The sequence below is a fragment of the Taurulus bubalis genome (assembly GCF_910589615.1).
Source record: "Taurulus bubalis genome assembly, chromosome: 9".
NCBI classification, from domain to species: domain Eukaryota; kingdom Metazoa; phylum Chordata; class Actinopteri; order Perciformes; family Cottidae; genus Taurulus; species Taurulus bubalis.
Window position 1 is genome coordinate 6,917,504 of NC_136597.1, and position 23,973 is coordinate 6,941,476.

General features: G+C 42.5%; 5 protein-coding genes and 1 pseudogene across 6 annotated transcripts; 3 read left to right on the top strand and 3 right to left on the bottom strand.

The window, feature by feature from the left end:
* Nucleotides 1-1,690: 1,690 nt before the first annotated feature.
* Nucleotides 1,691-4,536, bottom strand: setd6 (SET domain containing 6, protein lysine methyltransferase). Its single transcript, XM_079224263.1, has 9 exons — nucleotides 4,499-4,536; nucleotides 4,036-4,116; nucleotides 3,737-3,881; nucleotides 3,486-3,627; nucleotides 3,140-3,334; nucleotides 2,815-2,965; nucleotides 2,484-2,664; nucleotides 2,218-2,354; nucleotides 1,691-2,127 (listed from the first exon to the last, which is right to left on the bottom strand). The coding sequence occupies exons 1-9, from the start codon at nucleotides 4,523-4,525 to the stop codon at nucleotides 1,798-1,800; spliced, it is 1,389 nt and encodes a 462-aa protein (XP_079080389.1). The 5' UTR covers nucleotides 4,526-4,536; the 3' UTR covers nucleotides 1,691-1,797.
* Nucleotides 4,537-11,168: 6,632 nt separating this feature from the next.
* On the top strand, nucleotides 11,169-11,480 carry LOC306741918 (histone H4; the record flags this gene model as incomplete). The annotated part of the gene is made up of 1 exon (XM_079224254.1): nucleotides 11,169-11,480. One exon carries the CDS (start codon nucleotides 11,169-11,171, stop codon nucleotides 11,478-11,480), a length of 312 nt encoding a protein of 103 aa, XP_079080380.1.
* A 2,653-nt stretch (nucleotides 11,481-14,133) lies between these two features.
* On the top strand, nucleotides 14,134-15,566 carry LOC306741916 (histone H1-like; the record flags this gene model as incomplete). Its single annotated transcript, XM_079224252.1, has 1 exon — nucleotides 14,134-15,566. The coding sequence occupies one exon, from the start codon at nucleotides 14,134-14,136 to the stop codon at nucleotides 14,737-14,739; it is 606 nt and encodes a 201-aa protein (XP_079080378.1). The 3' UTR covers nucleotides 14,740-15,566.
* A 310-nt stretch (nucleotides 15,567-15,876) lies between these two features.
* LOC306741917 (histone H2B 1.2-like) lies at nucleotides 15,877-16,261 on the bottom strand (the record flags this gene model as incomplete). The annotated part of the gene is made up of 1 exon (XM_079224253.1): nucleotides 15,877-16,261. One exon carries the CDS (start codon nucleotides 16,259-16,261, stop codon nucleotides 15,884-15,886), a length of 378 nt encoding a protein of 125 aa, XP_079080379.1. The 3' UTR covers nucleotides 15,877-15,883.
* A 4,027-nt stretch (nucleotides 16,262-20,288) lies between these two features.
* On the bottom strand, nucleotides 20,289-20,674 carry LOC306741681 (histone H2A-like; annotated as a pseudogene). The gene has a single exon. The product of its transcript is annotated as a histone H2A-like (transcript).
* Nucleotides 20,675-20,941: 267 nt separating this feature from the next.
* On the top strand, nucleotides 20,942-21,445 carry LOC306741004 (histone H3.2; the record flags this gene model as incomplete). The annotated part of the gene is made up of 1 exon (XM_079223255.1): nucleotides 20,942-21,445. The coding sequence occupies exon 1, from the start codon at nucleotides 21,035-21,037 to the stop codon at nucleotides 21,443-21,445; it is 411 nt and encodes a 136-aa protein (XP_079079381.1). The 5' UTR covers nucleotides 20,942-21,034.
* Nucleotides 21,446-23,973: the final 2,528 nt, after the last annotated feature.

Consider the following 23,973-nt stretch of genomic DNA (forward strand, 5'->3'; position numbering starts at 1 on the left):
GGTGCCAGACTGGCTGGTCTTAAGTATTTAAAAAAACTGATCTAGGATTTTTTTCACGCACAGCCATCTTGAGGGTTTACAGAGAACAGTCCAGTGAGCGGAAGTTGTGTGGACGGAAATGCCTTGTCAGGTCAGAATGGGCAGAGTGGAAGACGACACTTGGAACCTTGAAGCAGACGGGCTGCAGCAGAAGAAGACCACACAGGACCACTCGTGAGAAAAGAACAGGAAACTGAGGCTACGATTTGCACAGGTTCACCAAGATTGGACAATAGAAGATTGGAGAAACGTTGCCTGGTCTGAGTCTTGATTTAAGCTGCGACATTCAGATGGTAGCGTCAGATTATGGTGTAAAGGACATTAAAGCATGGATCCATCCTGCCGTGTATCAATGGTTCAGGCTGGTGGTGTATTTTCTTGGCATACTTAGGGCCCCTTGGTACCAATTGTACTAGTACAATCTCAATTAACACTGCTGGTTTGAGTGTCTATGATAAATAGAATATATAAGTGCAAAGTAAAATGTGATATTAAATGTGAGGCATATATTAGGCCCTGTTTAGTGCGTACGCAACTGTTATTAATGAGACCCCTGGTGTTTCAAAATCTATTTACACAAGCATAATTCAGATGTTTACTCATTCATCGTTGTTACTTTTGAACTTAAATGTTTCTATATTCCTTGAAGTTCTAAGTAAGTAATGATGTTCATCACCGCAATCAAAATTTGTATACCTACTTTTGAAACGTTTTGTTTGTTTAATGTTATTAGAAAAAGTAAAAAGGCTCTGTTCTGTCCATCCAGAGGACTGGGGGCTCTACCATGCCTATAAAGCAGGGGTATCAAACTCATTTTAGTTGAGGGGCCACATACTGACCAGTTTGATCTCAAGTGGGCCAGACCAGTACAATCTACTAGAAACAAAGACCAAAACTTCTGACATCAGCCCACTGTCTATCTGCCTGGGCTCTCCTCTGCAGATTCCCTCGCTTTGTGACGACACTTTCATGACGTGATGCATTTTTAACGAGTTGCAACACAATGCCTCGCAGTGAAATGTCCAAAAACCCTGAATTTTTTCACAACGGCCGTTTTTCTGCCGATCAGTGATGGTGCACCGTTTGTAGCCCCACTGACAGCACGGGTACACTCCACTCAGCGCTTCTACGAGAGCGCTAAAGATGTAATTCGCTGTAGTGTCTGTCATGGGTACCAACTCAAGGAACTCCTTGGGGACCGCCAAAATCTCAACACCACAAATGAATGCGGCCAGTTGAACAATATCTTTAGTAATGTCAGTGCGCTCATTGATTGCAACTGAAAATGCTACAAATTACTTCATGCTTCTTTTGGTTATCCAAATCTGCTGAAAGATCGGTGGCCCCTATCCGTCACAGTATTCCTCGTTAGGCTAATATTGGCAAAAGCCTGTCACTTTAAATAATTATCCGGCGGGCCGAGCTGAACCCCTGGCGGGCCGGATCCGTATATAGGCCGTATGTTTGACACCCCTGCTAGAAAGGATCCGAAGACTGGAAAATGTTGCACATCAAACTTTAAATGGCTTATAAAAAGGTGTAACCTCCGATATCTGCACCAAGACTCAATTATATGCACAAAAAAATCTGAGGTTTTCTGTACATCAAGAGTAAGAACATATTTGCATATTTTGAAAAAAGACTGCTGAAATCAAATCAAAAACATTTATTGACAGCGATTTTAGATATTTTAGTTTCACCATTGAGATTTAAAAAAACAAACTCCTCCAGTGGTCCGCCTCGCTGTTGCGGCCGGAGTCATGACTCTGTGAGCTCCATCAGTCTGTGCAGGATGCTCTTCTGTCCACAGCGTACCTGCAGGGCGTTCTGCTTCCTGCTGCCCAGTCCTTCAAACGCTGCCTTGTCCTCCATCAGCGCCTCGTCGCTCTTCACGCCCCGTCCATCCTCCACGTCTCCGTAGGAGCTCACAGTCAGACGCGCTGCTTCATGAATGAGCCGCTTCCACGAAGCCTTCAATCCGGGGAGGCCCTCGTTGGAGAAAGCGAGGGAAATCTCATCCTCCTCGTCTTCCTCCCACCCTTCATTATCCTTGAACTCGGAGAACTCTTCCTTTGACATGCACAGCACCTGAAAATACACAACGTAAAAGTGTTTTTTCCAACGTGCAAGCAAACCGACGCTGCCTCCTCCCTGTTGCAGGTGTCCCTGGTGTCTCACCTTGAGCGCCGTATGTAGCTCGGTGTCCGTGAGGCAGCCCTGTTTGCCAAAGACGAAGGTTCCTTTCTCTTGCATCATCTGACGCAGCATCTCCCACTGCTCCTCCACCAGCTGCCGGTCCGGATCAGACTGAACACCTGCAAAGAGAGGAGGAAGATGAGGAGGGTTCACATCAAGAGCATTTATCGTCTCGTTTCTTTAACACTTCTCTCTTGTGCTACTGCAATTTGTCAACTCTCGGAAACAAAACCCGTCCATCTCGTCACCTTGCATGACGACCTTGTAGAGGTTGGCGACGGGGATGTCGGCGGTGTCGTTGCCATTGCTCCGGTAAGGCTCTGTGAAGCCGTACATGTGCAGCAGCTGCCAGTTGGCCATCTGCCCGTAGGTGTTAAACACCTCCTCGCCTTTGCGAATGGGGCGCACGCAAACCATCTTCAAACTGTCCTGAGGAAATTCAGCATGTGAAGAGAGAGAGACGAGAAGTGCGGGGTCATATTTCACACTGCGGGTAAACCCAACAACAAACTGTCACATTCAGACGTTTGAAACAAGAATAAGGGTCCATCGTCATCAGGAGTGGATGTGCCCTCTCACCGGTGTAAACTCCAGATTTGCATTGTGATTGGACACATGGTTCAGCATGTCGGCCATGGGAACCATCATCGGTGGGTTTGGGGCCTTCTCCTCCTCCTCCTCCTCCTCCTCATCGTCGTCGCTATCCTCCTCTACTTGTGGCTCTTGGAAACTACAGAGTGGAGGAGGATGGGGAGGAATTTTTAGAGGGACAACGAGGCAAAGAGGTGTGTGTGTGTGTGTGTGTGTGTGTGTGTGTGTGTGTGTGTGTGTGTGTGTGTGTGTGTGTGTGTGTGTGTGTGTGTGTGTGTGTGTGTGTGTGTGTGTGTGTGTGTTGCTCACAAACCTGTATGCCATGACGAAGGCCACCAACTTCGTGTACAGCTCCAGGGTGTGCATGTAGGGGTTCCACAGGTCTGGGTGCTTGGCGATGAAGGGAAGGACCACGTCTGTGTACTCCCTCTGGATGTTAGCCAGGTCTGTGTCCACGGCCTCTGGAATGCCTGTTCCCCTCAACAGTCCGTCTCTTTCTGCTTTCGACCTGAACGAATGAACTGCAAATTACTGCGAAGAAAAGCTAGAAATTCACACTTCATCCACTGAAAATTCCCAAAGAAAAGCTTTTCCTGGAGTTGGCAACATGACTCTTTTTTTCAGTGATCTCCAGGATAGGGATTAAACCGGGTTCTTACCAGAACATGGGGTGGTCCAGTGTCTTGAAGTCAGTCCAGAGAGAGAGGTAGGGTTTCCAATGGGACTGTGAAGATGTATACTCATACAGCAGAGCCAGCAGCAGGGGGACCCAGCCAGACGAGCTCTCCAGAGATGACCTCTCTGTGACGGGTTAAAAAAAAAAAGAAAAAAAAAAGAGAGAAACTGGGTTACAAACAGTTTGCAGGCAGCTTCAATCTTGCTCCAGCGTCTCTGTAATTAAAACCGTCACCTTTCTCCAGCACGACAGAGACCTTGGTAGTTTCCTGGTGGAGAAGAGCTGCTCTGGGGATGGTGAATACAACCTCTCCCTCCTCTACGTCTTCTCGAGCCAGCATCCCGTACTCGGCCACTGTTCCCTCTTTACTGACACACACCTACAGAGAGACAGTGTGGTTATGGAGCCTGGGGTCAACTCAGCAAAGTGAAACAAGTGCACCATCTTTAAAAGCTTTTGACAAATACTGAACATGGCAGAAACCACAAAAGAGAACGGATCATAGAGACTGGTTCATGTTTAGGCCAACACACCTTACTGCTGAGCACCAAGCCGACTCTGTTGCACCACTGGAGAAAGTCCTGCAGCGGATTGATCTCGGAGCCATCACCGACCTGTCGGCGAGTTTATTAAAAAATAAATAATATGTAAACATCCGTAACATGAATTTGCACGTGTGATATAGTGCACTGGGTTTCCTGTTAAACCACGTGTTTACACCGACAGACTTCGCTGCACGTTGGCTCCGCTGCGAGTGAACGAATGAAGCTGGTTTGGAAACGAACGGCAACAACATTCGGAATCCATTAATAACAACTGCGGTAGTGACTTTGGCTCGTGACCCAACAAGTAACGCGAGACTGTCCCCACGTAAACACAGTGGGCACCAGGTGCAACTACTCACACGTGAAGCCAACTGTAACGTGGGCCGGATTTAAGTACGTAACGTTACACAAGACACACTGTACTTGTTCCTAGAGTGAGTTAAATTGTAACCTTAGGTCGCTTCGCTCTGGTTGCCATCTTGTCGGTGTGCTTCCTAACGGCTCGTGAGGGCTGGGTTACCACAGGAACGAACGGAGCCCGCGAGGGAGAAGGGTTTATTTTGACCCGGGCGCCGACTCGCAGGCAAGTAATGGTTACGCACACGAGCTGGCATTTTAACTTTTTAGGGGCCCAACTCCCAACGTCCACACTCCGTGACTTTCAGACACGTTCTCGCAAAGTCCGTTAGGGCTTTAGTGCTGTAACACTAAGTCATCGAGCGCTCAATGGGCGCCCTCGCAGACATTTTGAAACCTTCCTGAATATTCTCCGTAAGTCTTTGCCTGGGGAAATTACCCACCATTCATAGCGACGCGACGTTAAACATGTGGTTAACATGTGGTTAAAAATGCAAACAAATAAATAACAGGCAAATGTGACTATTGTGGGCAAGAGGAAACCATCGATCATGTTATTCTACAGTCAGAAATATGAGCATAAAAGAAGACAGCCAATTGGAAGCCTCGACAAGGAAAAAGTACAGTTAGATATCATAGGTATTCTGCAAAATAACTCAAGCGCTATCAAGGACTATTAGAGTGTCTTAGAATAACAAATATTATTGAAAAAATCTGAGCCCTGGGTTTATTTGTTTTGTTGAAGTATATATACATACATACATACATACATATATGTTTTTTTAATTATTATTATTATTATTTATCAATAATGCAAGTACGAGACAGCCTGATTCACACTCCATACCAGTTGGTGGCGGTAATGTGTTTGCCAACTGCCAATAAACTGCCATTAAACCATAAAAAAACAGAAGAAGAAAAAAAGTATATATGAAGATTTTGTTGATCACTTTTAAGGCCCGCCTTGGTCTGGCCCCGAGCTAGATTATTGAAATGTTAACACCACATGAGCCAACCTGCAGCCTTAGATCCTCCGGTGGGGCCCTCCAGGCCGTTCCGAAGTCGAGGCTTAAATCAAAGGGTGACCTTTTGCCATCAGGGCCCCTCAACGACCTACCGGAGGAGATAAGGCTTGCGGAATCAATAACTCCTTTTAAATCACTTCTTAAAACCCTTTTTTTTTAAATTGCTTTTAAGTGATGACGTCCTTTTACAGTGGCTTGCAAAAGTATTCATGCCCCTTGAACGTTTCCACATTTTGTCACATTACACGCCACAAACATAATATATATTTTATTGGAATTTTATGTGAAAGACCAACACAAAGTGTCACACAATTGTGAAATACAAAGAAAATGATACATGATTTACATTTTTTTTCCACAAATAAAAAACTGAAAAGTGCACTGTGCAAAATTATTCAGCCCCACTGAGTCAATACTTTGTGGAACCGCCTTTTGCTGCAATTACAGCTGCAAGTCTTTTGGGTTATGTCTCTACCAGCTTTGCACATCTAGAGACAAGACAGTAAATACACAAGACAGTAAATACAACAAGTTTGCACATGACCCACACTGACAACTAACACAATTTGTACCATCTTCTATCACACTTAATGAAAAATAATGGGCAATTCAAAAGTAATTAAGCAAATTCACTCTCATTGATAAATTGGTAAAACCTGAATATGTCAATAGAGATAAAACATGAGCAAATCCAAGTGATGATAACTTGGGGGGGAAACAACAATAAATGAAAATCAGAACTTCTGAAACAGTCTGTGAGAACATTCATCTGTGATGAAACCAAAGAAAAGGAACATACAAAGCTTAAAATGACAACATGCTTCTGGAATAGGACCGGCTCCTCAAAGGTGTCCCAAGCTGTTGTTTGAGCTCACGTGCTGAGGGAAAGCAATGGAAACAGAAAGCCGGCTGAACAAAAAGGCTGCAAATCCTAAGAGTTTGGGGACAGCCAGCAGTCATATCACACTCCCAAATGGGTTAGTTTTCAACTTGAGGTCACAATGAGACACTTCTATTGGAGAATGCTGTAAAGAGTGCAGAGTATATGAACTGTTGAGCAGCAGAGGGTGCTCTTTGACCAGATAAGATGTGTGTCTCCAAGATGCCACATCACCAGAGCTGATTTTAAATACAGGTCTGGAAAGGATAGAGAGAGGAAACTTTTAACCTCTTTTTTGCACTGAAAGTCAGGCTCGTTGGTCTAGGGGTATGATTCTCGCTTAGGGTGCGAGAGGTCCCGGGTTCAAATCCCGGACGAGCCCTTGTTTTAAAATCGATGGGGTCAAAATCACATGAAACAATAGTCAGATAAAGCATACAGTTAACAAGTCAAAAAAGAATAAATCTTCTTTCAGTTACGGCATCCATTGGAACTCACTGCTGACATGTGCAAATTCAGTGCCTTTCTGTGTTTCCAAACACACTTGATGCTCAAGTTAGTGCCAAAGTTGTCTTTATGTTTAATGTTGATCAACTTGTATTGACAACACAGCACAGAGTAAAAATGTAGCCTATGCATTTAACCCATACTAGTAATAGGATCAGTGGGCAGTTAGAGAGTGTGGCTTGCTCAAGGAATACAATTTGTACAAAGATAAGATGTGTGCACAATAAAATATAAAATCTAGTGCAGAAAAACTCTCTCTCTCTCTCTCTCTCTCTCTCTCTCTCTCTCTCTCTCTCTCTCTATGACAATAATCTGATTTAAAGTCACTTTTTTTTGTCTTTTCAAAACACCAGCATTAAAAATGCCACACCCATGAAACAACTGACTGATACATGTGCCATGGCCAAACATCTGATTGCTTGATACTTGACTGGTTTTAAGCACACAAAAAAGCCCACAGGTGAGTATTTATTTGTAAAAACATGCATAAGCAATATGTGAAAAAAAAGTCTCCATAAATGCATTTGCTGTTTCTATAATAATGCACAAAATAAAAGAATATGTATAATACACTTTTTCTGCAGTGCAAAATGCAATCTTTGGAAATTAATCAACACATTGATTGATTTTACAGTCCAGAGAGAAATACAGGTTTCCATGAGTGTGCAGTACTGCTAGTCTTGTGTGTTGTGTTTGGTCCATATATTCATGTCATTCACTCTAATAATGCTGAAAAATCTAACCCAAACTATATCATTGAAAAGGTGAACATGTTCAAAGTGTTTGAGATGTTGCACAGTAGTGTGTAACTGGTTTAAACTGAATCAGATCATGTGAACCATGTTGGAACAATACAGTGACAAAATTATCTTTTTAATTACAAATTATTGTATAGTTTTGAGTGATTAATTTTGCAATAACTATGAGATACTCTGCTAGTTGTGTGTGTGACTGTGTAGATTGTGTGTAGTGTAATGAATAAATTAGCCCTGTTTTAAAAATCATACTTAAGCGAACCTTACAATTAACTTAGCTTGTCTCATCTGATAATAATATAAGACAAAATAAGATGATATCAAAAATAGAAATATTTAATCATTAATCAAATTCTTGCTTGTAGTACCTCCTTTTGCAATGTCTCTTAAACATGTCTAGGGGGCGCTATCACCAACACTCTTTGTTTCATCTGCAGAGAGAGAGAGCTTAAACTGCTGCTGCTCCACAAAAAACACCTCCTTATTCACAGAAGAGCTCCTTCTTCAACCGTCAAAGACAGCAGAACAATGATTGAAGAAATACTTTCATTTTATTTTCATTTCACTAATTGATAATATGTACTTCTACTTGGGTACTAATTTGAATGCAGCTCTTGTACTTATAATGGAGACAGTATTTATATTGTTGTCTTGGTATTGTTATTCAAGGATTTTGAGTTGGATCTGATTATTCACCTTGTTTTTCACATTCTTACAAAACTATTTGATATCTGCACCAAGGTTATCAACATGTTTGTCCATATCCATCTGGTTATTAAATCTTTTTGGCCTCCCAGTGTTTTTGCTTGCTACCTCCTTTTGCACAAAAAAACTAAAACTTTTTTGACAATCCCTCGTCATAGTTTCAGAAATAATGATGCATTTCAACTCTTACGTACTATACTTTACTGTTATTTATTTCTGTCACACCTGCTGTCTGCTAGTTTATTACTCTCATCCCAATATGACCTGGACTGGAAATATGGTTGTTTAGTCTGTAGTAACAAAAGCTACTCTGTTAACAATCTTTGCTTGAGGAACACTAACATATGGTTTCTTGTGATGTACCTCCATCCCACCACAAAGAATGGATCCCTTTTCTTTTCTTACTAAACCAAACAAAGGCTCACCAGAAATCGGAGGTGGGGCGCCTCATGAAGCCACAGTCGAGCTTCTCTGAACAGAGTGAGTCTTGGATATACTCTTTGACTTGCTAAAAGGAAACTGATGCAAACTTTATGGAGACCGTAGGTTTGTTGTCATGCAAATAAAGAATATGTCTAATGCAGGTACAGAGTGGCTCCTCACTGCACTGACGATTGTGAACAATATTTGAGCTCACCAAGCTGCCTGACCACGTAATAGCGACTGAGGGACAGCCGTGTTTTGACTAGTAGTTCAGCTAGCGAGGAATAAGTAGGCAGTCACTGGCCGTATAAAACATGTTATACATGTCTATAAAAGGTGTTTTAAGAAAGTGTTGGTCACCGCAACCTTGAGAGGTCCTTCAGCATGCAGACACACACACACACACACACACACACACACACACACACACACACACACACACACACACACACACACACACACACACACACACACACTTCGATTGCATATTCTCGGCAAAAATATTTAAGTTAAAATAAATAAATACAGTGAAATAGTCTAGAAAACAAAGACTCAGAGAAAGTACTAGAACAGACAGGATACTAAATTAATATTTGCTGATATAGAGTGAGGTATATTATAAATAACAATCATCATGTGAGTCACATGATGATTGTTATTTATAATATACCGTAAGCCTAGTTTATGGTTCTCCGTCAGGTCGACAGCGTACCTACGCCGTAGCTACGCCGTCGACGCAGACCCCTACGCCGTAGCCTGACGCGCACCTCCAAAAAATCCTAACTACGCGTCGCGTTGACGCGGACTCCAAGCGCTGTGATTGGTCCGCTCAGAACGGAATTTCCGGCAGTTGCTTTTTCCCAGCCTCGACCGGTTTAGTGGTCGTACAGACCACCTCCGCAAACGTCTTCTCTGTCGCCTGCGCTTCAACATTTGCAATATAAGCATTTGCTCTTCAATATTAATGAGCTCCAACTTTAATGCATCCGCTCCAACTTGGTCGCCATTGTTTACTGTGACCGGAATTCGGCTATTCGAATGCTCAACGACGGCGTCACGTGACGGAGAACCATAAACTAGGCTTTAAGTTGACTACCAAGCTTTTCTCTTTCGCATGTCGAGAAGCAACATCCCTGATTATTTCTGTTCTTCTTCTTCTATAAATTTGACTGGCGGATCGCAACCCATTTGCCTAGGTGCACACCGCCACCTACTGTACCGGAGTGTGCAGATTCAGGAATAACTGTTCTAACTAACAAAGAAACAAAACAAAAATAAATAAATAAAACCAAACCAAACCAACAAAACAACAACAACAACAACAACAAAGCACCTCAAAGCAACAAAACAAAACCCACAATACTACCCATTCACAGCCCATCTACTTAATACCCAAACAAACCTATACCTAAATCCTGCGTCCTAGTCCTGTATCTTTGGCAAATCCCAACAAAGCCCTATAACCCTCATGACCCACCTGGTTCGCTGCCAGAACTCCCTCCAGACTCCACCTCCGTCCCAGCTGAGAATTTTTTGCCTTCAAAAGTTTCCTTTCAGAGTTGTATTTACGGCACTTCATGATAATATGCTCCACATCCTCAGTCTCATTACAACAAATACACTTATCTGCTCCCACTTTTGCCATTAAAAACAGAGTTGCATTCAGTCCTGTGTGTCCCAATAGCCTTGATATGATTACCTCCTCTCTCCGACACTTCCCTTTGAAAAACTTAACATTAATGGATTTTTGTATATTGTGATAGTGCCTTCCTTTGCAGTTGTTGTCCCACTCCCTCTGCCATAATTCCCTCACTGCCTCTCTAATAACAGCTTTCGCTTCCCCTTTTCCAAACGGAATACTCAGGATTTCCTCCTTTTTGAGTTTAAGTGCTTTCTTAGCGATCCTGTCCGCTCTCTCATTTCCCTCCACACCTATATGAGCATGAACCCAGCAAAAATGCACACTAGTACCCAGCCTTTGGAGTCTCAGCATTATCATAGATATTTCCAGCACTAAGTCCTCTCGTATATATCGTTTGGACTTAATGCTATTTAATGCTGCTGCAGAGTCTGAGCAGATAACCACTCTCTCCGGCCTGACCTCTTCCACCCATTGCAGCCCCAGGATTATAGCAGTAACTTCCGCCGTGAAGACAGACTGTCTGTCATTAATTATTTCACATATAGCCCTATTAAATTCAGTTACGAATACCCCTGCACCCACGTGACCATTCCCATTGTCTTTCGACCCATCGGTGTATATTTGCAGATAGTTAGATTATTTCTGTTGTTCAGCAGGTGGCGCTAATGCACCAAAGAGTTAATAAAAACGTCATGAAAATCCAACGAAGAAGAACAGCCCCCCCCCCCCCCCCCCCTCACGTCTTCTATCACGTCCTCAGACAGCATGTAAATATGCGTGAACTCCTCCTCGTCCTCCACTTCGTTGAATTACTTTGATCAGTGAAGATGAGCGGAAGAGGCAAAGGAGGAAAAGGACTCGGTAAAGGAGGCGCTAAGCGTCACCGTAAAGTCCTCCGTGATAACATCCAGGGAATCACCAAGCCCGCTATCCGCCGTCTGGCTCGCCGCGGTGGAGTGAAGCGTATCTCCGGTCTGATCTACGAGGAGACCCGCGGAGTGCTGAAGGTCTTCCTGGAGAACGTGATCCGTGATGCCGTCACCTACACCGAGCACGCCAAGAGGAAGACGGTGACCGCCATGGATGTGGTGTATGCTCTGAAGAGACAGGGACGCACTCTCTACGGCTTCGGGGGTTAAACTCTGACTGACCAACATCAAACCACAACGGTCCTTTTAAGGGCCACACACTTACTCAATATAGAGAGCTGATTTCCTGATCACAACACTGGATCAATTATCCAGAGATGTAAGCTACACTTATGTGCATGAAAGAAGCATAAACTGCAAATGTATCCTCAATCGGCTTAATGCTGCCTGCAAAATACAGTTTGAGTTCTCTTTTCAGGGCTCAAGTGGTTAAACTGTATCCATTTGACTCTGGCCTCATGGAGCTCTTTGTACGTGTATACAATAAACAAGACTTATAGAGAAAGCCAACAGTATTGCAGATGGAGGAGTCTGATTAATTGTTCATCAGCGTGACGGCCAGTGGAAAGAAGCTGTTCCTGTCTGGTGTTTGCATACAGAGCTCTGTAGCGCCTCCCAGAGGGGAGGAGTTGGAACAGCTTGTCTCCAGGGCGTGAGGGTCTGCAGGGGTCTTTCCAGCCCGCTTCCTGACTGGAGGTGTACAAGTCCAGGATGGAACCAATAGTTCTCTCTCTTGTTACTGTATCTGAGTCACTTTCCTTTTCTGCAAATTGTCATCAATGCTGGCTGGTCCAGATCTGTTTGTAAATCATGTAATACGCTAGACCAGTGGTTCTCAACCTTTTTTTCAGTGCTGTACCAGTGCAAAGCATTTTTGGTTGAAAAAAAGATTATATATATATATATATTAATCTCACATACCTCCTGGAGCGCCTCCACGTACCCCCATTTGAGAACCACTGTGCTAGACTGATATCTGTATCCGTTTGATTAGTTGTTTCAAGACTAGCTTTTCTAAATCAGAAGCCGTTATGTTGGAGTAATAATCACTATTTACCTTTTTCATTTCAGTTGTATTAACTGTTATAAAACTGTCTCATAACATGGATTTAATTCATACAGCCACATCACAAATCAATGCCTCCAGGAGCACTAGATGGTTGTTTTGGACACTGATAATTTCATAGTTGCTAATTATATAGATGTAGGATTACATGGATTGAGCGAGGGCAGAGTGGAGCTGCGGAGGCAAGCAAGACTCACTTTTGCTCCCAGTGATATAAAACATAAGAACCAGGGTATTAGTGACACAATGGGTCCAATGCTCTGAAGTAAATCATTTGAGTTTGTATTATATATAATAAAAATAATACTGGTGTGGGTCATTTTGGATCAAATCTGTTGATAACATGCCAAATATTGTATCTTTGCTCTGTAGAATCCAAACTGCTCTGAAAGTTATTTTTCAACACATTTCAAATCTAAAATGCATTCGTCCTCACCTGAACCTCATCAGAATACACACATTAACTGTTCTACTTCTGTACTTGAATGGTGGACTACAAATCAACTTTAAAAGTGCATGCTGTGTTCGGTACTGAGGGGTGTAATATCATGGCTCGATGACAAGGGTATTGTTCTCATAAAGAATATTAATGAAAAATTAAATTTAAATAAGTTATATCCTGTATATTTAACCCGTTTTATTAAAACTTTTTAAATATTGTACTTTTGTCTCCTTTCTCTTAACAGTGCTCCACTCCCTCATATCTCCACCCTGCTCCTCATGGTGTATAAAGTGCCATTGAGTCCTGTATGTCCAAACCATGAAAAAAAATCCAAAAAAGTTACATTTAAATTTCTGCTCAATAGTGTTATTATTCCCAATGTCCTGCCAATCTGTCATTTTACAACTTTGTCAAGTTTATCTTCAACCTAATTTTTCTCGATTCCAACATGAATCGGTATCTGAACAGAAATGAACATCTATTCTTAACTTTTGTAAACTTAATGATGACAATAATGATATAAACCTGAGTTATAAGTTCATCTCGAGCTGTTTGATCTGAATATATTGCTACTTTAATTGGTTTAACCTCCTCTACCCACTGAAGACTGAAGACTATTGGTGTCAGTTCTGCTGTGTACTGATCACCTGTTTGCAATTATTTTAAAAGTTCCTTTATCAAAAACTGCTGTTTGACACTTCTAATATTCAACACTGGTATATGTATCAATATTATAATAACTATTCATATGAAAAGTAGTCATCAGCTGAGGACATGTTCACATCAAGCAGCTCTGATAGGAAGTCTGGCTGAACTGCACCATGAGCCTCGACCATCATCAGTGTGTTTGCTGCTCCCAGAATAACTTCAGTTTATTATGAAGTGATCAACACCAGACGGTTGTTTTTACATCGAGACCCTGAACAAACATGTGGACCAGTTGGAAAACGTGTTTTGATGGAGATCGGATGCATTTTAAATCATTTAAAGAGAGAAATGAGTCGGAAAAGCCGCTGATCAGCGCTCTCCACGGCGGTGAGTAGGTGAGGTTTGGAGGCTCCTCAAACTAAATACAGAGATCATCGGAGCTCTACGTGACTTCAAGATGAAGAGAAACATTTCCTCTATCGGCTGCCTTCACCGCCAGCCTTCAGTACTTGTTCCACGTGTAGTTTTTAGTCTTTTATCAGTGAAGAGAAAACACAAGTGAGTCGGCTTTCAGGCTGCTCAGAGGAGTCTCGGGCTGGGTTGAGTCTCCACGGTTCTCATGTAGTGTTCAAGTACCGCCTCCTGCTCGGAAATCTCCATCAGTCAGACTCTCGTGTTTTCTCAGGACAGCGGATCAACGGAAGAAAATGGCAGAAGTAGCTCCAGCTCCAGCGGCCGCGCCGGCCAAAGCAGCCAAGAAGAAGGTGACCAAGCCGAAGAAGGCTGGTCCCAGCGTGGCCGAGCTCATCGTGAAAGCTGTGGCCGCATCCAAGGAGCGCAGCGGCGTGTCTGCTGCCGCCGTCAAGAAGGCTCTGACCGCCGGAGGATACGATGTGGACAAGAACAAGTCCCGCGTCAAGACCGCCATCAAGAGCCTGGTGACCAAGGGGACTCTGGTCCAGACCAAGGGGACCGGGGCCTCCGGCTCCTTCAAGATGAGCAAACAGGCGGCCGGCAAGCCGGCAAAGAAAGTCGCTCCCAAAGCCAAGAAGCCCGCAGCGAAGAAACCTACAGCGGTCAAGAAGCCCAAAGCAGCGGCAGCAAAGAAACCTGCGGCCGCCGCAAAGAAGTCCCCGAAGAAGGCCAAGAAACCCAAAGCAGCGGCCAAGAAACCCGCCGCAGCGGCCAAGAGCCCCAAGAAGGCAGCCAAGAGCCCCAAGAAGGCGCCGAGGAAGGCCCCCGCAGCCAGGAAGACCCCCGTCAAGAAGGTCGTCAAGCCCAAAGCCAAGAAAGCAGCACCCAAGAGGAAGTGAGCTGCTCTCCGGCTGAACCACCAACGCTCCTATAAAAGGCTCTTTTAAGAGCCACCCACTCCATTTTTAAGAGCTTTTTCCTCCTTTATTATTTGCATTAACAGAGGCTAAAACAAGAAATTGCATAACTGTAAGAACAAACAAACATACATAACAAGCATCAAAGGTTAGATCATTTAGATACATTAGATTTTAAGGTGGTGAGTAAGGAGAGGAAATGTGATTGGTTTAATCACCATGAAAGTGGCTTTTTTCATTCACCACTTCACATCTGAAGAAACGCAATTCATTAATTTTTTCCAACAATTCAGTTAAATATACATTTTGGATTAAGACATTTTTCAGAAGCTTTATGCATTTTATTTTTAATCCTGTGCATATTTTGCTTGAAAGAGAACATGTATGTATTAGTCTATATTATTTATACTTAATCCAGTTTAATTGGAAATCTGATAATACATAGTTGATATTATTCAATTGTTCAAAGTTTTTATATTTAATTTGTCAGTTTAGTAAATAATTGTTACACTGCTTCAATATAAATGGCACTGAATCGCTCAATAAGACATTTACTATGTCTTACGTACCATTAGGAACTCTTCTCTAACTGGACCTCGCTGAATACTAATACCATCGTTCTATATTCTCAATTCATGGCTGTCATATCAGATTTAACCTTAAACAAGTAAGAGCAGTTCTTAGTACATACTAGTTTCAATAACCAGCAGAATCTGAAACCAGAAGAGACATTGTTGGTGCTTGTTATCGTTTTTGATGTAGATTGAAATGCAAACATAGCAATGTGTCCATTTTAAATCAAGTCTACCAAAACCAAAGATTTGAATAGTTTGTACATATCAAAAGTTGTTTCATCTCATTTATCTGAAGGTCAGACTTGGAATAAAACACTTTTTAATACAAATGTGCAGTTCCAACTTTTCTTGTATTGAGCACAAGTACAACACAGTTGATTGTAGTCACATGGATTATATTGTATTTATAAGTCTTGGATGTATTCCATAATTTAAAAAAATATAAATAAATTACATTATAACTATATTGACATTATATATCAGAAGGAATTGATCATTAGAAGTAGTGGGTGGCTCTTAAAAGAGCCGTTGAGTTGTTGTCTCCAGCAGGTCTACTTGGAGCTGGTGTACTTGGTCACGGCCTTGGTTCCCTCAGACACGGCGTGCTTCGCCAGCTCCCCGGGCAGCAGCAGGCGGACAGCGGTCTGGATCTCCCTGGAAGTGATGGTGGAGCGCTTGTTGTAGTGAGCCAGACGAGAGGCCTCACCGGCGATGCGCTCAAAGATGTCGCTCACGAAGCAGTTCATGATGCCCATGGCCTTGGACGAGATGCCGGTATCGGGGTGGACCTGCTTCATCACCTTGTACACGTAGATGGCGTAGCTCTCCTTCCTGGACTTACGCCTCTTCTTGCCGGTCTTGGCGGCGGTCTTAGAGACGGCTTTCTTGGAGCCCTTCTTGGGCGCTTTCACGGTGCTGGCGTCAGGCATGATTGGTTGATTCTTCAGTCGGAAGATATCTCCAGCAGCTCAGGACGGTGACTATTTATATCAACGTGATGCAAATTTGGCTGTGCTGCTGCTCGCACAGGATTGGCTGTCTGCTGAGCGAGACTGAGCATGCGCGAAGACGTAAACGTTCCTGCGAGCAGATGCAGTTCGTCTTTGAGTGACAAAGTCGTAAACCTTTATGTTTTATAACTTTTTATCAATCTAGAGGGAACAGATGGGGAAACGTGATTTCTTGACTGACAAGAACTTGAACTAAGAAACATGCAACATATTCTAACTAGTGTAATTGTGAGAGATGAGAGGTGTTGGACTGTGCGTTCCTGTGAGCAGATGTATTTAGTGAGTGACGAAGTTACTGTAAACCAGTGTTTCTGATAATGTTTCCATCACGCCCATGTGACGCTCACCAATGTGTTTGTACATATGTATTAATATCGTTTACAGTGAGCCTTGTGTATTTAAGAAATATAATACTTTAAAATAACTGAAATGTTTTAATTTTGTTTTGAAGTACAGTCCACCTTGTCGCCAGCAGGGGGCAGGGTTGTGTTTTATTTTGCTTTGAGTTTAGTTGAGCAGGCTTTACGTCAGTGAAATGGTTTACGACCACAGTGTCGCGAGTGACGTTTCCTCATTCTGCTAAGCAGGGCGCAGTGACCAGATGTGAAAGTTCGTTGTGTCATTTGTGTGTCCTGTTTGCATGTGGGTGAGGAAATAATGAGAAGGGAATGAGTTTGTTTGGATGAAGATACTGTTTTTGCGCCTAGTTAGCAAGGAGATTAATGTCTGTAAATGCATATAGGAGTGTTAAATTTGATGTGGCTGGCGTCACATCCGAGTACATGTTGTTGGCTCAGTGAATGTTTCCAGTGATATTGTATTATTTTATAACGCTATTAAAACTTGACATTTCTGTGTCCTGTTTGCAGGATCGTATCATCTGCCTACCAGGTACCAGTAGGCTCGTTAGAGCTGCGCCTCGCCTGAAATCCAGACGAGAGCAGCGGCCGCAGCAGGAGGCGTTGACAAAAAACTGCAATCAAGTCGGACAGTTGTCAGCTGCCTTCAACGTAAACACAGAAAGTCACGGAAAAAAGTACTTCCTGTTAGTTCCGAACTTTTGTTTACTTGTAGTTTACAGATCACGTTTGGATTTATTATATGTGTTTATAAATATATATTTATGTAAAAATGAGTGTGTAGCTGCATCCTTTGGTCTTTTGATGTCTGCCTGTGAAATGCATTACTAGTAGTTTTGATGTGTGTTGAATAAATACGATTTTGTACTATCAACCACACAAGATGTGTTTTTAGATTAAACACGAGACGAATAGTCAATAATCGAGGGTTAAGTATTACAACTACACATACAATAAGGATTTTCTACAACATGTGGTGTTTGCTGTCAGATCTAAGAGCCAATCAGCTCTCTGATGTGGCGAGAGCCACGCGTTTCCCATCATGCACTGGGCCAAGCAGTCGTTTGAGAGCAACTGCGGCGACTGACTCTGAAATCGACAGCCGGCTTGGTCTCGTGAGAGTATCGTTGACCACGTGTGCATGACGTCAGAGCAAGTCGGGACCAAGTTGGACACAAATCTAACCAGCATGCATTGCGCGCCGATCGCCGCCGATCGATTCTGCGCAGAACTGGCTCATCTCGAACAAGCTTAATCCTGGTACCTGTAACACCCACTTTGGATGAATACAAATGTTGATGCCCCAACAAAGAAATAACGACCTTTTGTGACTCCATCCGTGCTTTTTCAAATAATAGAATAAAGAAAATATTTTAATCACTTTCAAGTAAACCAGATTTCTCCATTTGACAAAGACTAATAAAATGTGCAATCACTTTGTTAGAACAATGCAAATAAAGTACTATCTGTGCAAAAATAATATAATACACTGCAACTTGTGAAAAACAAAACAGGTCAAAATTATTTGGCAATAAAGAGTTTGACTGAGTATTACCCTGCATATATTTGGCCAACAAGTTGTATCATAGTGGCTGCAATGAGCCTGCTTTCCACTACACATCTGTTTTAAACTGGGTTGCCGGCTTGATACGGACACTCTCAATTCATGCTTTATTTTATGCCTGGACACCAAAAAAGCATAAGTGTTTTTTTATTTCAGGACTGATTTACTGTATGTTTTCATTTCTGGCTCTATTAAATGTTTTAATCAGATCTTAATCTTGAACAGAAAATTAATTTAGAACCATTTTTTTTAATCATCAATGTAAAAAAAAAAGCTATAAAATATTGGGGTTTCGGAGCATTTGAACTCAAGACATTTGGAGAAATAACTTTGTGATGTGGAGAATTATGAATAGTTTTATTTTCCATTTGAGAGCAACTAATGGTTTATTTAATAAATAATCCTCAGATAAATTGATAATGAATAAGACACATAACATCAGACCTGGTTGGAACAAGTATGTAGCTGAGTAACACGTGTGAAGCTTTTAAATCATGGGATATCGCAGGGAGACCCAGACAAGGGCCTGTACTGGAGTACAAGAAGCTCATGAATGCAAGATATAAATATGCCATTTGCTTAATTTGTAAAAAAAAGTCATGAGGGCTGACTCCATGGCCAAGAAGTTAAATAACATATATCAATGTTGTTAATTTCTGGAAAGAAGTGAGAGTTCTTTACAACTGAAACACATCTTTCCTGTGCGCTGTTGATGGGATTTCAAGAACAGACAATAGTGCTGAATTGCTGTATTAAAAGTGATTTGTATAAAGTGGACGCTAATGAGAGTAATGTGTCACATGAGGTGTACCAAGCTATAAATAAGCTGGCTGATGGTAAAGCAAGTGGTTTAGACCATATTACTGCTGAACACCTTAAATATGCTCGCCCGAGGAAAGCTCCTCTTCTTGCCATTTGTTTTACTGGCTTCATGACTCATGGCTTGTTATCAGACACAATGCTGTCTGTTCTGTTAGTGCCCGTCAATAAAGACGTCATAGAAAGAATCCTGTTGGACAGATTGAATGAGTTTATTCACTCAACAGATAACCAGTTCGGTTCCAAACATGGCACTGACTTGTGTTATATATATATATATATATATATATATATATATATATATATATATATATATATATATATATATATATATATGTGCCTTAAAGGAAATTGTCAACAAGTATAGAGATCAAACCGCATCCGTCCTCATGTGTTTTATTGACGCCTCCAAAGCTTTTGATCGTGTTCATCATGGAAAGTTGTTTTTAAAATTGAGTCAAAGAGGTGTCCCCAAATATATTGGGAGAATTCTGGCTTTCTGGTATGCCCACCAGACAATGCAAGTTAAATGGGGCCAACGTGTCTCAGCCCTATTTGGGAACCCAGTTCCTTTTAATCTATATATTGATGATCTGTCGAAACAGCTGAAAGCCTGTACTACTGGATGCATGATTGGTAATACTTTATTGAATCATATGATGTAGGCAGATGATCTTATGATTTTTAGTACATGTAGTGCTGGTCTCCAGCTGCTCCTTACTATATGTCAGTGGAGGGCTGTGGATTTTCTAACTGGGTCTGCAGTGGATCAGCTGTTCCCATTGATTGATTAATAATGAAAGTAGTTACAGCCAGTACAACTACTGTGGACACCATTACTTATTGGTTTATTGGACTAAAATCATGTATTTTGCATAATTCAATTTAAAAAATGAAGACAGGAAATCACAGACTACAAGTTGTTGGCAAAAACTAACATACTTTGCTGCAGTTTACATTTTTGTATTAATTGATCTGAAAATAAAGTACATCTTTAGTTTGTGACCTCAGACTCTGGAATAACCCCAATTCATATATCCTTTTCTTAATATGAGTAGCCACTGTATTTATGTAGTGATGTTTTTTAATAATGTTTTTGTTCGTGAATAAGGAGACATTAATGCAGAGCTCTTTATCCGGGGGTTGTTTGGCTCTTAAAAGAGCTGTAGTGGGTTCTGGGCCCCAGCAGTCGGACCCTCCAGGTCTACTTGGACTTGGCGGCCTTCTCGGACTTCTTGGGCAGCAGCACCGCCTGGATGTTGGGCAGCACGCCGCCCTGAGCGATGGTCACTGCGCCCAGCAGCTTGTTGAGCTCCTCGTCGTTGCGGACAGCCAGCTGCAGGTGACGGGGATGATACGAGTCTTCTTGTTGTCGCGGGCCGCGTTTCCAGCCAACTCCAGGATCTCAGCGGTCAGGTACTCCAGCACAGCCGCCAGGTAGACGGGGGTTCCGGCACCGACCCGCTGCGCATAGTTTCCTTTGCGCAGCAGCCGGTGAACACGACCGACCGGGAACTGGAGCCCGGCGCGAGAGGAGCGGGTTTTTGACTTAGCGCGAGCCTTTCCTCCGGTTTTTCCTCTGCCACTCATCGTTAGATGCTTTTAGAGAAATCACTATGGCCCAATATCCCAAACCCCCCATTTTAAGTCCGAGGGGACGGTTCTGACCAACAGACCAACCAGGAAAGAGGCTTCCAGCAGAGGAGCAGGGGGCGGACCACTCTGATATTTTGGCGGACATTTTGAAATGCTTTTCCTCCAGTGAGCAGCGAGACTCGGGCGGCGGGTCGCTGCTCGAGGCGGAGCTGAGCTCCAGGAGGAAACCCTCACCAATCAGGAGCCGGAGCTCTGAAGCCGCGTCATCGTTTCACAGCCGGTCCCACAGTTTAAGAGCAGCGCGTCTCCTCTCCGGCTGCATCTTCCTCCTGATCACAGAAACAAGAAGAAGTCATGGCAAGAACCAAGCAGACCGCTCGTAAGTCCACTGGAGGCAAAGCCCCCAGGAAGCAGCTGGCCACCAAGGCTGCCCGGAAGAGCGCCCCGGCCACCGGCGGCGTGAAGAAGCCTCACCGTTACAGGCCCGGTACCGTGGCCCTGAGGGAGATCCGTCGCTACCAGAAGTCCACGGAGCTGCTGATCCGCAAGCTGCCCTTCCAGCGTCTCGTGAGAGAAATCGCTCAGGACTTCAAGACCGACCTGCGCTTCCAGAGCTCCGCTGTTATGGCTCTGCAGGAGTCCAGCGAGGCTTACCTGGTCGGCCTGTTCGAGGACACCAACCTGTGCGCCATCCACGCCAAGAGGGTCACCATCATGCCCAAAGACATCCAGCTGGCCCGTCGCATCCGCGGAGAGCGAGCTTAACCCGTCTGCTCACCCACGACCCACAACGGCTCTTTTAAGAGCCACGTCACTTTCTCTGAAGAGCTCCTTCCTCCTGCAAACGCTGGTTTTACGATCAAAGGAAACTGGCGTTTTCTACCCTCTAAATAATATGAACGCTACATCCCCGAACCTCTCAAACAGTTTATACAACATAATTACTACTTAATATCTTATCTCTAAACAATATACAAATAATATTGTAAAAGTGACATTAACTTATTTAGACGGGGAGACATCTGATTCAAATTCTAAAGCCATACATCTTTTTCTCAAGAGATATATATATATATATATATATATATATATATATATATTTTAACATGCATAATTAAAATAAACTTCTAGGCAACAAATAAGTCAAGAGATATAGTTCACCAGCCTGATTGGAATTGTAGAAATTCAGAAATAAAAGTATCCAACACAAACTTTGCTCAGATTTGTCCATATTTATTTGAGCAGAGGGTATTTAGTTGTTGGGGATTTCAGCTGAAAGACCGATGCTCCTTTTATGAGAGGAGCTATTCTGCAGCAATACAATGATCAATACTTATAGAGTGTGTTATCGTGGGTGGCCCAGTATAAAAAGGTCTGAGGCTCATCAGCCACAACAGTCTGCACGATCATTTGCAAAACATACTGTAAAAACAAAAGCCATCTGTGTAAATCACTTTTCTACATTAGAAATCTGAGGTGGGGCAACTCATGAAGCCAGTTTTTGGTCACAGGGATAAGTTGTTCAGTGATGGAGCAGCATCAGATCCATTATTACATGTTTCAAGACATTGATGTGTTTTACGGGGCTATAAATCAAATGGTTGAATAAAGTGAAGTGTAAAACCTCTCAGCAGACAAGGACCATATGTTGGAAAACAATAGAGTGGGCAAGTGATCTGTAGTCCTTGCACAATAAACTTGATACATCTATTTCCCATGCATCACATAATATTTCATTAATCATGAAGAACAAAGTCTTTGGTAAATTATCTGACAGATATGAACCTTTTCCCGCACCCCCATATTTTGGAGCAAAAACGCCTAAAATGACGTTCCCAAAATAAAATGTCTGTAGTTTCTGAACCACTCTGACTATATATACATCAATGAGGTCTTGCCGGAAAGAAAACCATCTAAAGTGTATTGTGAAGATTTTTCTAACATAAACAAAGTATCTTTCAGTATGAATAACTGTCTGTGGCTGTATCTGTACAGGAAAAGGACAGTTTAGAGCTGTAACTACACTATCAGTGAACACCTGTCTCACATTTGAAGAAGATAGGACAAAGTATGACCATTCTAAAGAATCAGAACCATTTATTTGCTGGGTATGTTACTCATTTGTCTTGGTGGTTGGTGCATACATTAGACAAACAACAACAATCAATACATTGCAATATAAACATATTACATATACAATAGAATATAAAATAAAGTGCACAGACAAACATAACAGTACTGTAAACAAGTGTACTGTAAGTGTTAAAGTGTAATGTTAAAGTGGAATGTGTATTTAAATATGAAGTATGAAGGGATGTGCAGGGGAGGGACCGGTTTGAAGTTGTCCTGTGGGTGACAGAGTCAGTCAGTGAGGGACCCGGGCTCTGTTGAAAAAACTGCAGGTGTGGCGTGAGGTATTGGTCCCGATGCACCTCTCCAGGGTGAGAGCCGGTCAAGGTCCTGGAAGCGAACAAGTCCTGGAGGGGTGGCAGATTGCAGCCAATCACCATCTCAGCAGAGCGGATGATGCCCTTGTCCTTAGCAGTGGCTGCAGCGTGCGAGACGGTGATGGATTAGCACACAAAAAACGCACATACAAAGTGAATATGATGACGCCGTTGTTTGACGGCTTATGTCAGCGAAAAAGTTGGTTCTTAGTAAAAGTCCTTGCCTTTTCTGAAGCTGCTAGCTCCATGCTAACATCCGCTAGTACAACCACTGTAAAGTCAGATGTATCCTGTAACTTTCGCCGTTGAAATGCTGCAAGACGATTATTGCAACTTTCGACAGTGTGTGTTTGATCTCCTCTTGTGAAGAATAAATAAGAAATAACAGAAAACTGATGTGTTCTTTGCAAAGGTGAGGATTTCTTGAATTTAGGGATACCAAACATGGCCATGTTTATTGACGTGGTCTGTGTAAGCAAGCCGTAAGAACGGGAGGGGATGAAGAGGTTAAAGTCTGCTGGTTTCTCTAGTCCTGATTATATATATATATATATATATATATATATATATATATATATATATATATATATATATATATATATATATATATATATATATATATATATGTATATATATATTGTTTAATTTAAACTCACACTGACCACACATTCAGCTCAACCACGCTATGTAAATGTTTCCCCACGTCATGATTAATTATAAGATAAATAGAGATACATGTATACAGTAAGAAAGAAAAGAACAACAGACAGATTACTAAATGAATATCTGCAGATTTGTCGACACAGAATTACATCATGATTGTCCTCGACATTGTACTTCAGTAAT

Coding starts and splice junctions, on each gene's coding strand:
- setd6 (XM_079224263.1), bottom strand. CDS start 4,525: ATGGCAACCAGAGCGAAGCGACCTAAG. Junction 3,882..4,035: donor GCTTGGTGCTCAGCAGTAAG/GTGTGTTGGCCT, acceptor GTCTCTCTGTAG/GTGTGTGTCAGTAAAGAGGG. Junction 2,665..2,814: donor CAAATCTGGAGTTTACACCG/GTGAGAGGGCAC, acceptor GAATTTCCTCAG/GACAGTTTGAAGATGGTTTG.